This window comes from Camelus dromedarius, chromosome 2 (assembly GCF_036321535.1).
Source record: "Camelus dromedarius isolate mCamDro1 chromosome 2, mCamDro1.pat, whole genome shotgun sequence".
NCBI classification, from domain to species: domain Eukaryota; kingdom Metazoa; phylum Chordata; class Mammalia; order Artiodactyla; family Camelidae; genus Camelus; species Camelus dromedarius.
Window position 1 is genome coordinate 111,800,506 of NC_087437.1, and position 18,597 is coordinate 111,819,102.

The 18,597-nt window shown below is 35.2% G+C and overlaps 1 protein-coding gene and 1 non-coding gene across 16 annotated transcripts in view; both read right to left on the reverse strand.

The window, feature by feature from the left end:
• Nucleotides 1-18,597, reverse strand: part of SYNJ1 (synaptojanin 1) — an 82,304-nt gene that overhangs the window by 39,713 nt on the left and 23,994 nt on the right. For 7 of the 15 annotated variants that reach the window (XM_031458954.2, XM_031458948.2, XM_031458918.2 and 4 more), the window contains exons 5-13: nt 16,569-16,794; nt 15,672-15,755; nt 10,700-10,761; nt 9,581-9,677; nt 8,064-8,233; nt 7,216-7,297; nt 4,687-4,839; nt 2,301-2,466; nt 28-51 (exon numbers count right to left, since the gene is read on the reverse strand). In XM_031458954.2, the coding sequence (XP_031314814.2) occupies nt 28-51; nt 2,301-2,466; nt 4,687-4,839; nt 7,216-7,297; nt 8,064-8,233; nt 9,581-9,677; nt 10,700-10,761; nt 15,672-15,755; nt 16,569-16,794 (1,064 nt within the window). The remainder of the gene's footprint in view (nt 1-27; nt 52-2,300; nt 2,467-4,686; nt 4,840-7,215; nt 7,298-8,063; nt 8,234-9,580; nt 9,678-10,699; nt 10,762-15,671; nt 15,756-16,568; nt 16,795-18,597) is intronic. The other 8 variants (XM_031458928.2, XM_031458939.2, XM_031459009.2 and 5 more) reach the window with 2 other exon arrangements.
• Nucleotides 8,955-9,027, reverse strand: TRNAD-AUC (transfer RNA aspartic acid (anticodon AUC)). Its single transcript has one exon. It is a non-coding gene; the product is annotated as a tRNA-Asp (tRNA).

Consider the following 18,597-nt stretch of genomic DNA (forward strand, 5'->3'; position numbering starts at 1 on the left):
TTATAGATTGATTTTTCTATACTGTACCTGACTGTAATGTCTGTTCAGAAACTACGGATGCGTCAGGAAGAAAACAAAGAATCATTAGTAAAACAGCAAGTTACAGTTGAAGTCTAGAGTGTTAATGACAAAACAGTCTCAGACGGTCTCACTTTTTTCCTTTTGATTTAGTTCAATGACTTTCTTTTCTTCTGATGGCAATAGGACATCAAAGATAAAAATAAATGACAATAACTGATGCAAACCCTCTGCATCTAAGAAAAAGCCGACAGTGACTCAGGGATGTCCAGAGTTTCACAATCAGAAGGTGCTAGGCCTGCTGCCCAGGCTTCTCTGTGTGTATGTATGTGTGTGCATGTGCACATACTTGTAAGGGAGAATATGAATCTGAAACCCTAAGAGGCTGGAGGACATTGAAATATGGAGATACTGCCGTAACATATACCTTTCAGTAGTCTTTCTGGGATTCACCAGTTGGTAAGCACAATCAGTTATAACAAAACATATGCATTCCAGCAAAATCACTGTGCTCTGCAAAATGGTGCAAATTCACACAGCCACAGGGCTTATGGCAAAAATAGGGTTTGGGAACAACACTCAAAACACTTCGGCAATGACGTGCCAAAAAAGATAGGCACCGAATATAAAAACTGTAGCAGAATTTTGCATGTTACATGGTTAAGAAATATTGAATATGTAGAAAATATGGTACTTTATCTTAAAAAAGTCATGAAGTTTTCTTATAGAAATGGGCATCAGGAGGCCTGTGCTTGTAATTGTGAATCCTGGAAGAAAAGGTCTCTGAAGTTGGACGGTAAGCTGTAACACCAGATATGGATGAATATGGCTCATCACACATCTGGTGGACTGAGGGAGAGGGGTGTCTGAGGTGTACGTACATGTGTACATGTGTCTTGTATATGTCTACCCAACTCAGTTCTGCTGGGTGCACTTTTCTGCATTTACCTAGCATTATTGCCAGTGAAATCATGCATAAACTGATGCAGAATTGGCATTATGCTCAGAATGTTCCCTGATATGGCATCCATGTGGGAACAAACTCCCATTCTCAGAAAAAGCGTTATAGTAGAACTGTGCTTTTTTTAAAGGTGTATTTTTCATAGAGTAAAATGTGCAGGAAACTAAAAAACTGATGATCAAGTCTGAGAATTACTCAGGGCCCTCACTTCTTTTCTTTCCTTCAACGGCTTACTTTCAGTTGTTGCTGATTAATGCCTCCACATCAAAGTAGCACAGGTGGAAAGAGGTGAGAAGATGCAAATCAGTGAGTGTCTACTGCCGGAAGCCAGGAGGAAGCCTGAAGTTAAAAGCGGTTGCTAAGATCGGATTCTGGTCTTCAGAGCTTTAGCAGGTTTCAGTCCCCCAGCCTACCCACAGATCCCTGAGGAGGTGACTATAATTAACTACCTCCAGCCCCAAGTGGAATTCTGAAAGAATCCATGATAACCTATTTGACCAAGGAATCACCCAAGAGTACATTATTTGATGAGAAACAATTTCTCCTGCTTGAACAGGGGTAATTGAAAAGTTTGGTTTGGGGGATAACAGAAGAAATGAAAATGTTCAGAGTGCTGAAAAGTTAAAATAGAAAAAAACATAAAACCAAGGAAGTCTAATTTATTAAGTTCTACAATGCATAATACTGAGTTTTCCCATGATACCACTTAATATATGCTCACTGATCTGAGCTCAAATTCCTTTGATTTTAATGAAAGACACAGTGAAAAATCAACAGCCATCCTAAAAGCCATATACTTATGTCAAATATTAAAACTAGGAGTGGTAGTGTCCAATAATAAGCAACATTTTAAATTATTAATATGATTTAATGCTTATTTAAACAATAGCATTTAAAAAGTAATACCAAGTTACAGAAGCCTTTGGTGTGGTGATTAGCAAAATAACCAACATAGGGATGTTTTTCTATATAACTGGGTCATTGAAATACTAAAAGTACTAGCTGAATATTTTAGGAGATCCTGTCTTATATTAAGCTAGCAATACCTAAACCATTTACCCCCTCAATCATAATCTATGAAAGATTATGCATAGGCCTTGGTTTATGGCTTAAAAATTCTAATGATACAAGCATCTTAGAAGAGATAAACTTCCTCTGAAGAATACAATTTTAGAAAATTACATTGATAGAAATCCCTTCCAAAACTATTTTAATCAACTCAATCTAAAAAGTATTTATGTAAATAAGTTTACATTTATCTCTTGGACTTTTGGAAGGAATATAAACAAAATAAAGTAAGTAAAATATAAAGCATGCATACCACGCAAACTTCCAGTAGTTAAAAGGGCTCGAGCTTTGTCAGCTAAATCACTATTTAGAGTATTTCCCAGTAGCAAAACATCGATGGCCTCTTGTTTGGAGCTGTCAAAGAAGTTATTCTGAATTGTTCTGGTAACAGAACGAGCACCATCTTTTAACTTTCCAGCCTGTTGGGGAAAAAAAGCACGGACTTTCATTCTAAATACTGATGTTTTTCCTCAATAGGTACTTTGAACCTAGTTTTATATGACTTTATTGTAATAAAAAAAGACCTAATCATTCTATTTTGAATATCAAATCATCACATTAAAATTCCTCAAGATGTCACTGTTTCTTTTCCTCTTTTGGATAACGGCTCTGCACAGAGATGGAAGAAGCTCTGCGCCACACTGCATCCACTAATGATATCTACAGAGCAGTAAAGTTTAAAATTGTTTACTATAAAGGAAATAAACTGATATGTACTTATTTAAAACAAGGAAATGACTTCTTGCACTATCTTTTAGACTTGGGGATGGATGGGTTGGGTGGGGAGAAGAAGGGGACATAAAGGAGGCTACACCACACTTATGTGTTCTTAGAAAAAATTCAAAGTACTCTAATAGAAGAAAAATAAAATTGAAATTGCCCCCAAATAGCTCGTATTAGTTAAAACTAAAACTGAATATGAAAATGAAGGTCTAGCCTATAACATATAAACTACATTTAGTAACTTTAGGTCATTTTGTTGCCTATGTAAATAATAAAAATCATAAACTTATGCCAGTTCCTAAAGTGAGAGAGTTGATTATTACTTTTAATGAACATATATTTTACTCAGGCATGTTAGTTACTATGAAGATATTCTGATCTTATGGATTTTGATAATTATTAAAAAAAAACTTAGTTTGCAATATGTAATTCTTATTCTTTAAAGAAATAATAGTAATTTGAAGTTTAAAATGTTACTTCCTTCCATAAAACATATGCAAATGACATTTGAAAAGACACTCACCATTCACATTATCAGGCAATTAATCAAAAGGAACACAGAGAAAGGAAAAGAAAGAGCAGTTCAGATGTTAGATTTTAGTTCAATTCAGGTTGGTATATTTAATACATAAAATTTCCTATCTTTTGTTAGAGATGAAAGACCATTGAAAATATATGTAACCTCTGTACATACACAGTCTTAGTCAACTGCAGAGACAAAAAGGCAGAGCACAGAAGAGTATTTTAGGCAACTGCAGAGAACCAGGTTTGAAAGCAAGAATTATGTTCTCTATTCAGAAGGAACACTTGAAAGTTTAACTATTTCAGCTTTTCAAACAAAGGGCCCATTTAAGAAGTAAATATTTGTAAATGTCAATAAAAATTTCTATGAGTTGAACAAAAGGAACTTTGCAGGCAAGGCCAATACCTCTGAACAGAGGCATAGCATTTTATGAGACAGAAGAGGAGGAAGATCTGAAAGTTAAAAGAAGACTTGGAGATAATAAATGGTCCTTAAGAATTCCAACTGCTACACTGAAGAGGCTGAATAAGAAACTATAAAAGTGGTAAATGTCCTTGTTTCTATTCCTGGGGTAATTTGAGAAATTGTAAAGATTTAGAATATTAATAAATTCAACTGAGGCCGGGAGCTTTAAAAATTCAATAATTAAGTATAAAAAATAATGAAAAATAACTTAAGTATGTATCCAAAGTCCTTCAATAAGGGCCAAACAGTAGAGTAGAAAGTAGTTTGCAGGTAATACCAGCAATAAAAAAGTAATGATAAGGCACAGAATTATAATTAAGTCCAGATCTCACACTTCGTTTGCAATTTTGACAGCCTCCTTTTCAAAATAAGATTAAAAAAAAAAATAACTTAAGCCCTAATAGCATTGGGTTCATAGTGGACCCACAGTGGATAAATTGCCCATTGGTTTATTGTCCATCCAGCATCTGTCACACATCTATTCAACAGTATGAACTATCTAAAGTGCTGGGGACACAAACACAAGTGAGAAAAAACCTTTTATTAGAAGGACTAATGGATAGGATTTTTTAAAAAATCATATTTTTAATCAAAATAAACATTATGAAAAGTAAAACAGACATGCAAGTGAAAATCATTTTAAAAATGTAAGCAGTACATATGTAGGTCTAGTGGATTATCACTAAACAACCAAAGGTCATACATATACACCCTCCAAACCTAGGGAAATAGCTACCTTCACTCAGTCATTAGTAACCAATATAGAAGGAAGTGTCAGAGGACATAAAAGCATGATAAAACAGAATTCTAAAACAGATACCTAAAAAACAAACAAAAATCCTATCAATTTAAAAAAGAATCCATTTAAAGCTTTATTAAAAAAGGAAAAAGAGGATCTTTTACAACATTACAATAGATCTAGATCTACCTTCGCCTTTCCTTCTAGAGCTCCAGTTCCTGCATAAATTTTACTGATTGAATCACCATTCACAGACCACATAGATCGAAAAACTTCTTGAAAGCGAGTCACCAACTGGGGCTTTTCAGCTAAGCCGAGATCTTCCAACTGTTTGGCTAGCATCTAAAATAACAAAGGAAATCTTATATGTATGTTAATACATTAATTATTATGTGACATTTTAAGAACTGCCAGAATCAAACCAAAAATATACAGTTATAGGACTATGGGGGATTGGATTCTGAAAACACAACAGTTTACTAAGCTGTGTTATTTCCCACCATTTCAGTTTCTAAAGTAAGTGCCACATCAGTGAAATCTACAAGCAACTCAGCACCCCCTTATCGTAATAAGAATTTCTTTCTGGCTAAATGATATTATTTTATTAAAATGTCCCTATAAATCAAACAAGTTTACCTTGTTCACCTAAAAGAACTAATTATGCAACAGCATGCATTGGAGCAAAGAAATATTTACCTAGTTTATTTAAATATATATAACTAAATTTCTTTAGTTTGGATTTGGTTCTGTAAGTTTGGCTAATTAAGGTCAGAAGACTATGAGAAAAGTAGAGCTGCTCTTGAACTGTTACTAAAATTTAAAAAACAAGTCATCTCTCTGAATAAAGTCACATCAGCTTTTATAGAATAAAATTCATACTGATAATGCATAGAAGGGAGAACCAGTGTAAACACAGCATGCAAAGACTGCAAGGATTCCTAGGCCAGCACAGTTCCTTCATCACAGATCACGGTAGAAGTGTTGAGAAAAGTTACTGGTCTTTACTCTGAATGAATTTTAGCCTTGAAGTCTGGCAGAGTCAGTCTGGCAATGTATAATCCTTATCCAGTCTATTTCTCTTATTTGGAATATAGTCGTAACTTGTGCCTTGCATTTTTCTTAACTCCCCACCACTTGTGTTTTCTTTTATTTTGTCTATCAGTGGAGATACTTATAGAGGGATCAAAAACTAAAATAATATAAAAGAAAACCTAAACTGAGTCTATCTGATTGCCAAGGGACTTACACGAAAGCTATTCTTTGCTAGCATGGAGAATTAAAAAAAAAAAAAATTCCAGAGTCTCCTTTATAATTATACCCTTTTTTTTAAGGAACTGGGCAAAATAGTCTTCACCACTAGTAGTCCAGTTTTGCCTACTTTAGCAGTAACTTTTGTAACCAGTTAACCACTTGCTATACCACGGAATATTCTCACACCTAAAAATGAACAGTGGGTACTTAGTCAAGTCAGATTCTGAAAACACCTGTTTAACTTTTAATGAAGATGTTTAAGTATTTCACTAAGTTTACTCTCAGAATCTAACTACATGTATTCAGCCACTTAAGAACAGAACTCAAAACAACCCTGGGCCATGTGACAAACTCCATCCCAATGACCAAATGCCTGCTTTCACTTTTCTTGTCTCTGTCAGATTTTCCAAATAAATTAAAATGATAAAATTCAATGACAGACTTCAAAAAAGGCAGGGTAGTAACAGTTTTTTTAATTGTTAATATTTAATTTTTATTTTGAATACTTTTTTGCTCAGGGTCAATGACTGTATATTGCGAGTAAATGAAGTAGATGTTCATGATAGTAACATTTATTTAGTTGCATGAAAAATATATTTCTGTAGCAGAGAATTCTACACAGCATATTTTCATTTTTGAGATAGAAAGAACCTCAGCTGCAGAGAAATTAACCAATATTCTGGCCAAATCTAAGATGATTTACTAGAGAAAACAAGAACATGTTACTTTCTATTCCTGTTTTTTACAGTATTTGAGAACTATGTTAAGTTCCTATGGAACTAAATGAAGACCCAGGATAGCCCTAGGACCCTAACTATTGCATAATAGGTAAGACTTAGGAATCTCAGCATTGCTTCACAGTTTGTCAAATAGTTGAGACTATGCCTAAATTAGACTGAATCTGATAGATTTAGTAATAAAGAAAAACACTTTGAAAGACTTTGTTGGAGAAGTTGGCTCTCATTTACTTTCATTCTGACAATGACATTTTTCATCTGATCCTGTTTTTTGTAGCAACTGATTTGAAAATGCCATGTAAACTGCTCTGCATAAGACTCTGTCAAGTATATAATACTATTGAGCTGTACGTGTGAAAACAAATCCTCCCCAATTCTGAAAAGACTTTTAAAAGAGAATGAAGGCCAAATATATACATATATATACATATTTTTTCTTTATCCAAAAGACAGGCAAAAGAAGCAATTACTGGAATAGTATAAATAGCACTTTTTTTTTAAGAGAAAGTTAAACGATAGAGGGAAATAGAAGCTATTTAAAGGAAGTAATTAGAACAGATAAAGGAAACATTTAAATGAAAAGGGATGTTGGCAAAAAAAAAAAACTAGAAGGATGCCTTTAGCATAACTTCATTTTATGAAAATTAATGAGAAACATAAAATGTTAAAAAAGCAGTGAAAAAGTCATTTGATACAAATTGCATACACATATTTTAATTTTTTTTTTTACCTCTAAGCCAAGGAACGCCTGTACACTATTTGTTCTATCAAGACAATCCAAGCAGTTTGTTCGAACTGTACCACTCTGGCATCTGTAAAAATGTGGTGAAGTTAAACAGCTAGTTTGAAACAAAAATAGGAAAGCTAAAACAAACTGAGAAAAATTAAGCAGATTAAAATGTAGAATCCACTTTCCACACCCCCAACCTTTTTGGTATAATTCTCAAACATACAAAAAAAGTGAAACAATTTTACATTGAACATCCGTTAACCAACCATCCAGATTCTGTAACTGTTAACACTTTGCCATATATTCTTTACTACACATCTCTCTTTTCAGCCACATCCACTTATTTTTAATTAGGCCAGCAGTTAGGAGCTGAACACACATTCAGATTTATAACCCTACAGTTCTATGCTAAAGCAGACGATAATAGTGTTTTTTTATTTTTATTTGCATTTAATAAGCCTTACTAAGGTCACAAAATATTAAGACATTAATTTTAAGAGAGAAATAGAATAGAGCATTAAGTCTGGAGCCAGATGAATCCTAGCTCTAATGCCTCCCAGTTATGGGACTTGGGGCGGATGATGGCTTTATGCCTCCATGTCCTCAGATGCGAATGGTGACAGTAATAGAACCTATCCCTACAGTTGTTATTAATACTTGTAAAGACTAAGTACACTGCCCAACCCCTAGTATGTGCCCAGTAATGTAATCTGTTATCACCACTTGCTGAATTCTAAAGAAAGAAAAAAAGCTTAAAATCAAATATAATAAAGGAAGATATTTTACTTAATTAAATAAAATTACAGCAAAGTGCCAATTTAAAGAAAAGCGAAACAAAGCAGTCAGACCTTTGAACTTCACTTCCATTGAAATAAAAAAATCCATAATCTAGGAACTTTTGGACTTGAGGTTTAAGGACACTATGTAATTTTTCTGCCTTTCCTCCTTTAACCATTTGATGATAGTCAAAATTCACCATCTGGATATCAGCAGCATGCTCAGAAGCTTTCAAATGACTCTGAAAATAAAAGGCAAATAATCATTTAAATGTTAACCAAATCTGATCTTATCAATACAGTGTTATAAATGGAAACTTACAGTTTAAATTAAAATCTCAGCATGGTCCTTGAAATCTTACTAATCTCACAAAGCTTTCATTACCACTGGCAGTAAAATGGAAAATTACTTGCTGATATCTTATGGCATCTTTTCCCTAAAACCTCATTCACAATCCCAGAGAGATTAGGTATGACGTAATTAATATAAGGGAATTTAAATAACATTCTCATCTGGTTTAGAAAATGAAAAGCGATTTTCAACTACCAGCATTTCATTTACTATGCGAACATAATGACTGTTTATATCTATTACAGAATCTCAAAATAAAGAAAATTATTTTTAAGACAAAGCCTATCAAAGACTGAAAAATTCATTTTTTGTAACTTCATTCAACACATACAGATATTTTAAAAGTTTAGCATAAAAAGGTCATTCGCTAAAGTATAAATTGTTTACTAATAATATTAAAACAAAATAGCCAAATAATAAATTATTATAATAATAAATAATTCTGGACTTCATTAACTTGAACTTTAGAAAATGTTTTCTAACCATGTTGTTTAATTTAAGCTTATAACCTTATGTAACACCATAATTTATATCAATTCTTTTTTTTTAATTTGGGGGGAGGAGGTAATTCAGTTTGTTTGTTTGTTTGCTTGTTTGTTTGTTTGTTTTAATGGAGGAACTGGGGATTGAACCCAGGACCTCATGGATGATAGGCACGCACTCTACCACTGAGCTATACCCTCCCCCTATTAATTCATTATTGAATCAATAAACATCTGTAAAAAATATTTTTTCTTTAGAAGTCATACATTTCTTTAGGTTCTTATTTACTTGAAATTCCCAAATCCAAATTTTCTTTCTCAATACAAGGTATAGTCTTGCATGTACACAAATGCATTATTCACCACTTCATAGGTTTAAAACAATGACTTTGGTTTCCAGGAAATAGACAAGACAATGAACAGATAAAGGAGGAGACTGCCTGGTATCTTTCTACCAGTGACAAATGAATATTTTTTGGGGGAAGGTATTCTTCTGCTTCTCTACAACATAAATAAGGAGATTAGAAAACAGAGTCAGTTGCCTTGAAAGCTTTCCATAATCCCAATTTCAGCAACATTACTCTAAGCTGTTGCTTAACTGCCTCAAAGAGTTAATGGTTCCAAGAAGTACCCAACCTTTCACTTGGAAGTAATTTATTTCCTGGAAGAATTTGATTATTATATTATATTATTTTAAAAGTACCATTTTAGGCATCCATGGGCCAGAACAGAAGAAAAAAAATGATTATATTTACCTGGAAAGCCTTACTTAGCATATGTTCACCTTCCTTAGAGCCAAGCAAATTTACTATTATTTGTTTACCATATAAATTCTTAAGTGTTCTAAAATGCCTATTAAAGAAAGGAAATAAGCATACATCAATGATAAGCCAAAATTTTTTTTCAATTAATAGGAAACCATTATTAAACAGGACCTACATGGCAGTATTTTAAACTCACAGAACTGACACAACTGGATACAAATTCATTTCACACAGTCTCAAAACTCTAAATTTATGAAAACTCAGTTAATGCAGTTTCCTCTCTGACTTATCAATGCTAAAATTCCCACCTATGCTGGAGCTGTTAGAGTCATCCAGCTCCCTCTCCACTCAGGCTGATGCTAGACAGGCATGGAAAACACAGGTCACCCAGCTTGCTGGGAAGGCAGCTGGGGCAGAGGGCGCAGGGCTGCACTTCACACGTGAGGACATCACATACTCCGTCAATCTTCAGAGGCCTCCTTAGAGCTCCAGCCTTAAGGAAAATAGGCCCCAAATATGAGCCCCTTTTCCCTCCAGCTTCTAACCATGCAAGAGGGTGAAGAGCAATGCCATGCAAAGGAAATATAACATAAGCCACAGATACAATTTTTAATTTTCTAGATGGTACATTTAAGAAAGCAAAAATAAACAAATGAATTAATTTACATATATTTTATGTAACCCAATACAGCTAAGCTATCATTTCTACAGGTAATTAACATGTAAAAGAAATATTAATAAGGTATTCTGCTTTTCTTTTTTTGCACTAAGTCTGAAATCCAGTGTGTACTTCACACCTACAGCACATCTCAACTTGGACTAGTCAATTTGAAATGCTCAAGAGCTCCACGTGGCTAGTGGCTACCGAATCCAGGAGCACACCCATCAGAGGTAGTTTTAAGGCCAAGACATCAAGACCCACACACCTAGTGCCATCATCCCTAGAATGTATAATGGTTAAGTGTCACTGTCTTCCAGTGAAATTAGGAGTCAGGAAGAAATATTACTTAGAGCCAAAAGCTGAAATGAATCAATAAATGTAATTACAAGAGTCTTACCACTTAACTATGTCAAAACTTAACGGCGCTATGTAAAAATAATCAGTCTCACCTGTCAAAAGCAGGTGCATTGGCTTCAAATCCCCTTGACATACGGACACGGTGAGATCCCACCTAGGACAAGAAAATTATATTTAATCATACCAAAAGGCAGCATGTGGACAAAAGAAATACCATTGTTTACAACAGGTAATAATTCACTTGCTAAAAATTGTAGTAAGTTGAAGGACTGTCATTCATAGTATTCTTTTAAAAAAACAAGTTCTAGAGGTTTCTTCTTTTTATTTTGTAAAACACAACCTCATGAAAAAGAACAAGTTAGTTCATTATCAAACACTTGTAAAGTAAACTAACAGGAATTTTTATTTATGAAATATATTTAAGACTGCTCTCATATACACTACTTTGTTTTAAGCTCAAACAACATAAGCCAACAGATATTGCCACTTGGGCAATAAAAAAAAAAACAAATACAGCCAAGGGAAGTGTCCTCCTAGGGACACTAATTCCAAAAAAGATTCGAATGACAATTTAGGCCATCTGACTAAAATTCCTCCTCTTCTAGGCTGCCTACAAGTGCAATGTTTACATATTTTTTTCCTCTGTTATGCTGAATACTCTACTTACCATTCCCTTATCCAAAGATGCAACACATTAAAAATATTGTTCCTGGAAAAAGACTTTCCAAGTCAATCTCTCAGTCACACAACTATAGTAACAGCACATCTTGCAAAATAAGAAAATGAGGGTTAAGAAAATTAAACCAGATGGAAAATAACCACCTATTGTGTTTTGTTACAGTTTTTCTTTTCTCATGTAGAAAAGTAGCAGAGAGATGAGACCGAATTGAGAAAGATGTAACAGACGCCAAGAAGAAATACAAAGGTGAGATCAGATTATTTCCCTGAATTTCCCTTTTAAACATCTCCCTCTGAGACTTTGGGATCAAAGTTTCCCAGAAGTCATTCCCGCTAATCTGTAAACAAAGTGACTTTAAAGGGGGCATGGGAGAAGGGTTGCCAAATCAGTCAAGCAGTTGGACAAATAAAGCTAGAAAAAATAAGCTTTCATGTGCTCATGTAATTCAAAAGTTGAATTTACAGTATTATCATTCATTCCGCATTCTCCCTCCTGTTCTGATAAGTGAGACAATTGAATGGCTGTCCTGAGAAATTAGTGGATTCTCTCTTTAGTGTTTTTCTTCTTAATAAGAAATTGATCAGCCAAATGTCACATGTATATTCAATTTCATTTTCTAGTGCTTAATAGTCTGCATAAAATTTTAAAACTTGAAAGGTGTGCTCCAGGACTTGAAGCATTTTTAGACTCCAGAAAACTCAGCGGAAGGCAATACTTCTTTGAAGTAATCTCAGGTAATTGCCTATAACTCTATAAAAGTTTGAGATTCAGCATTCTGTTTACTCATTCATCTTCCACAGTACTCTTAACTGTCAAGATGGTAAAAAATATAAGTTCTCATATTTTTCAGGTATAATGGCTGTGGTTGATCCCTACCACCCTGCTCCCCAACACATACACACAACTAGCTACGTATTGTAACTCTCACAGCAATATACTGGTTAGATTAGACTAGGCTTTGTTACTCAATGTTAAAAAAAAAATTTTATAATAAAAGAGTTATATCAATGGCACTAAAAGTAGCACTCTGGAAACTTTTAAGGCTTTAAAAAACCATAAATTTACCCATTATTTTTAACAAGTCGTATCAAACATATTTTTAGAAAACCATTTAAATGGGTGGTATGGAACATCATTTTCTGACAATGTTATGGCTTCATGTTCACATATTTCTGAAACTTCAATTCAGCCAAAAATTCAGTATGCAACACTATGCCAGGAGCAAAATCTCATGATGTTTACATCTTTTAAGACTAATATAGACTATAATATAATATCAGAGTGATACTACAAACTATAAATGCTAAATAACTTCAGAGAAAGGAAATCGTAAGTAAAATGGGTGAGTTGCCAGCATGTAAAATATCATTCTTAACTGTGCAGCATCTTATGACAACTCTTCTGATGCCTCAGACTAATTGATACTGACATTTGCCTTTTCTGTAAAAGGCCTGACTCCCTGAACAGATTGTGAGTTCTTTCTGGAAGCATAACTAGAACATCGCTTTGAATTTCTCATAGGACACAAGACTACAGACACCTAATGTATATGGAATAATACCTATTGGAAGAATTCAAGGATTTAATAAAGAGAGGAGTGACTGGAGTCCATTCCACGAGATCTGAGTCGGCTGCTGGAAAACAACAAACCTTAATCTGGGGAGCAGAGGAGCCCTGTCAGAGAACAGCCAGGTGTGAACAGGCACAGGGTGATGGAGCCACAAGAAGAAGAAATGCGGGCCTAGTAGATCTGATGAGCATTAACAGATTAAAAGTGGAAAGGACTGCCTGAAAGCCAGGAGACCAGTTAGAACACTGTGACAATCTTCCAGGTGAGAAGAAATTATGAAGACCTTAACTGAGATGACAGGAGAGGGAATGAAAAGAGAGAGAGAGTCCCTGGACCCAGGAGAATGATGGGGCTGGGCGTCAGCGCCGCTTTGCTGACTCAGGAGCCGCGGCCGGCGGGAGCAGACGGGGCTGGATGTGCTGCAAGGTCAGCAGAGGAGGACCCCGCCCAACAGGAGTGCTCAAATTTGAGCGGCAGGGAATCTGTTAAAAATGCAGATTCCTGGCCCCATTCTAAGAGATTCTATTTCAGCTGATATGAGGCTGAGGCTGTGAATCTGCATTTTAAAATCACTCCCAAAGATTCCTTTAAAATATTTTAATTTAAGAACCTGAGAGGAATTAATCATGGAGAAAGAGAGGCAGAACAAGGGGCAATTGCCTAAGGATTGTCGGTCCGTGACTTCGAGGTGGGACATCTCACTAGGCAACATTAACTTCAAGGATCCTCTAAAATAAATTCCAGTCCTGAGAACACACAGGACGACTAACCACCATTTACAACCAGGCTAAGTCAAAAGTCCTTGTTTATCTTCTATGAGGAAATGAATTTGGGGCCTTGGTATTCTGATTTTTTTTAATCAATATCCATTATTTTCATTCCTCTATTACCTACTCTTTTAGAATGGTGGGGGAAATGATAAAAGATACTCATGATCCCTGTTAAAGACAGGCTGGCTTTAAAAACTACTGAGCTAAATAATAGGGAACCACTGACCTAATCCTCAACCCAACCCAAGAAAAGAGGCCAGCTCGGTGACAATCTGGCAGGATTGCTCGACTGTCTTGATGTCTCAAAAATTACTGTATCTATCAAAAAAAGCACAATTAAAAAATCTGTAGTTTTCAGCCCATAATCACATGACATTATCCAGCCAGACTATCTGTGTGGACGAACACAGAAGGAAGGAGAAGGAAGTTCTGCACAAGGAGGATCCCTCAGTATAACTACTCAGGATCTAACCTTACTGAATAATTACACATTGTGATTCTGAACTTAACAAAATAACACAGAAACTAGTAAAACACAGGGCCTATAAATAGGTTATAACAATCTCTTACACTAGCCTATTTCTAAAGCAAAACCATAAACTTGATTCAAAGCTGGGTTTTAGAAATTTCTTAAAGCAAATATTCCAAACACCCTTCTCTGCTTACAAAAGCTTAGGAGAAGTCGGGTAGGGTTGGTATTCTTTCCCAAGGGAGATCTGGGGAGAAATATATCTACTTAAGTTATGTCTATATGCCAAAGATAAAATCCACATGGGTCAAAATGGTCTTGACAAGAACTCAAGAATTTTAGCAAAGCAGTACAAGTGTTAATCCGTGTTAATTCTTAGCCTGTCTTGAGTAAACTGCTTTACTGAAAAGAGTCAAGTGGTCTGCAATTTTTCTCTGCAACAACCATCCTAGAATGTCAGAGAGATCCACCTGTGAACTAAATGGAGGCAGGATTTTTCTCCGTCCATTTTCTCAATACTATAGACTGAGGCACAAAATTTACTAGACAGTATATACCAGAAGCCTAAAATGAATATAATTTATACTTTAAAGACTAATGATACTTGAATAAAAATAAAATGCAAAATCACACTACTATGGGCAATCCAATATTATGATCCTACATGAAAAAAAAACTTACATTTTAAAGATCAGACATTTAATCAACAAAGGAAATTTTTTAAAAAATCAGAAAGCAAGACAGAGAATATATTCAAGATGACAAGTCACTACAAATTACAAAGTAAAATTTCAGTAGCAGATATACTCTTTTTTTAGCAGATATATTCTTAACAGCAATAACACTATCTAACCCTTATATAGCACTGTGTGTGCCAATTACTATTCTAAGCGCTTTCCATTTCATCTTTCTAAGAGCCCGAAGAAGTAGGTACTACTAATGTTATTCTCATGTTACAGATAAGAAAGCTGAGACACAAAGGGGTTAAATCACTTGTCAAAGATCACACAGCTAGTAGTGGTAAAGGATTCAAATTGAGAAGTCTGTTTTCAGAAGCTTTGTTTTGACTACTACATTTTTCTGCCTACAGAGACTAAATTGTTATGTACCAAGATACTGAGATAGTAAATACAGAAATAGAAACACTTTGAAAATCAATGTGCAACGAAAACATCAAAATTGTAATATTAAATACAAGAGCTGAATTTCTATGGATATTTGAAAGAACATTAAAGGAAAAAACAGATCTAAAACAATTTTAGGAACTCTGTACATAGGTCCTCATATATGAATCTAGCTAATATTATTAGATTGATAGAACTGGGGGAGGGTATAGCTCAGTGGTAGAGCAGGTGCTTAGCATGCATGAGGTCCTGGGTTCAATCCCCAGTACCTCCACTGAAAAATATATATATATAAATAGATAAATAAACTTAATTACCTCCTCCCCCCTCAAAAAAGCAAAAAAAAAAAAAAATTGATAGCACTCTTAAATGAACTAATAAATTATCCTGAAAGTTTAGAAAATATGGAAAGTTCACCAAGAGGGAAAAAAACTGAATGTCAAAACACATACCTGCAACCCTGGTTGCTCCCAGAACAACGGGACAGATCCCCGGATTTGTATGAAGGAAGAAACAGAGTCATCTAAATACACAACCTACAGAGAAAAATAATGTATAAAATACTCCCACAGGCAACGCTGTTACCTCTACATTGGAAGACAAATTTACTAACATCTATTGCACACTAATTATATCTTATGGCCAATCTCTCATTTACAAATTGTCCTAACAACATATCCAAAATAGGACACTATATAAGTTGGATAAGTTGAATTTTTTTTTCAACTAGTGATAGTTCTTCTATATACACTCACCAAGAAAATAGTGAAAATATAAGCATAAGAAACACAATTTTTGAAGAAGAATTCCTTTTGAATCTCAATACTTTTATACATGTACCTTTACAGTTCATTTAACTTTTTTCTTCAGTTTTTTATATTTTTCGAAAACTTATTTGAAGATCTTAGTTGCACTAGGTGCACGGCCTAAATTTACAATTACATAGTTTCACAGCTGAAAATATTATATAACTTTTAATTTTAGATGGTACATATATCTATTTTTAAGAGTTGGGTTTGGCTTAATTTCACACACACACACACAGAAAACCCCACTTTTCTTAAGTTGTCTAGCTCTATAATTGAGGATTTTAAATTCAATACTAAAACATATGGCACTGACAATCCCATGCTGATCAGTAAAAAATTTTGTTACTTACTTGAAGAGCCACACCCAAGTAAGTTTGTTTTAGGGAAGCCTTTCTTAAGGCTTAGTAAGGAGCCAAGAACAACCATAAAATGAGATTACTTATGTCAAAATGAGTTCTAACTCAATCAAAAATCTGTTACTCTATTATTTTCGGTGCCTCTCATCTAATACATGAATTAAGTAATATAAACATTATATACCTGTTCTGTTTCTACAAAATTAGCGACGTGACCATCATCATTTGTTCCCCGGACATTAAATCTGGTCCCAGCACGTTCACAGCTTAGTCTGGAAATGAGGCAAGCCTTTGCCTGTTTATGAGCAGCATAAATTGTTCTGATTTCTACTCCCCCACACATGAGGCGTAATAACCAGTCATCACAATTCACACCATAGTGCTTGAGATGTAAGTGTAAAGACTGATTCCTAACAGAAAAAGAAATAACTGCATTAGCGTAATGAGCACTGGGTAACATAGCGTTAAGTTTCAAACGGTGCTCCTCCAACATTAACATTAAAAGGCACCAAAAATAAATCAATTCATTTACATTTACTATGCTAGGGATTGGAAGATAAGCAATAAAATGAGGTCCTTGGACATGTGATCTATGGTCCATATAAAAGCAACATACATTTTATGTTTTTAGAATCTGTAACCCGTTTCTATTATATGTTCATTTATAATGCATTTATAACTCCTTTCAAAAAGGGTTTCATACACACATCCCTATCTCACTTTAGAAGGCTCTACTTTTAAGGCTTAACCTTTATAAGGCTCGATTTTAATTAATTTAAATTTAAATATCCAGATGGGCTAGTGGCTACCATATTAACGCATGCCTAGAGTTTTCCATTGCTGCAAATACTTTTACCTTCTACATAACAGATGGGGTCTGGTTTCCAAACTTTTTCAGGGCAAAGGGTTTTGTTCAGACAAGCATGCGGAAGCCTGATGAGTGGGAAACAGATAAAAGCAGAGTGGCTATGGCTAAAGCAGGAATGGGGGCTATGGCCTGCAGCACTGGCCATCTTCTCACCCTCGTGACTGCCTCAGGGTCTGTGCTGGAACCTGAGTCCTCCAAAGCACAGATGTGAAGCTCCTAACCAACCTAACACCAAGGAAAATACACTGTCGTACAGAAAAACTTTCTGTCCGGTACTTTCAGATAACAAGGTGCTTCACAAAAGTAAAGTTTCTCTAATACTGAAGCGTGGGTCTCTAAGTTTTAAAACTCTACCAATTTAAGTGGAAATCTTTCATAAGACCTTTGCACTATCTTGCTGTCTTAAAGGTATAAAAACAATGCAATAGCATTTTCTTGAAGCCTTAGGGTCATTAATATCAAGCATATACAGAAACACTGCTGGAGCAGTCATCCCCAATGCCACCTCCCGTCCTACCCCCGCTCCCCACCCTCCCTCGCCACTGGCTGCAGGAGCGAGAAAGCAGGCGGGGTAGCCGTGTGCAGTTCTGGTAACCAGCTATAACCCCGTCCCCTCTCATCCACTCAAGAAAGCACAGTGGAATGCAAAGGAGCAGTAGGATTACTACTGGGATAATATTAAATCCGATGAGCATGATTAATTTAGAAATAGGACTTATGCTTCCATACTTGACTATTCTCTACATTGACTTAAGGCAAAGCCCAACTGACTGCGACCCAGTTTGTCCAGACACCACAGCTGAGGCTCTTGTCCTAGCAGAGTTAGTATAAGAGACTTATTGTCCTCCTTTAAAAAGAAGTGAGAGATCCTGTGTATTTGTTCAGGTAGAGTTTCTCCCTCTGCTGTCACTCTTCATTTTGCTTTGCTGACAATACATTACTGTTTTAATTCTATTTAAATTGATATACCACTCAAGACTGGCCTCAAATCTCCGATGGAGTAAAACTACCTGGGTTTCTGCGATAGGTATTTGCTACTCTCTGGCTACAGAACTTATCTGGCTGTATCCTGGGAACTATTTCTATTAAGGTGCTAGGGTATGCATAATGAATTCTATAAGCTTTCATTTTTCTATGCAAAGTAAAGCTCCAGAATCTAAAATCCGATCCTTAGCAAAACTGTAGAAACCGGGGGAGTTTCAGCCTATCTGTTCAGCCTGTCTCCTGCTGCGTAAACCTCCTCAATTTGCCGTCTAAATGTTCCCCACCTCCGCCCATCACTAAATGAAAAGATAAGTGAATTATTCCCTCTGGTTAAACTCAGTGACGTGCTTGACTGCTGACC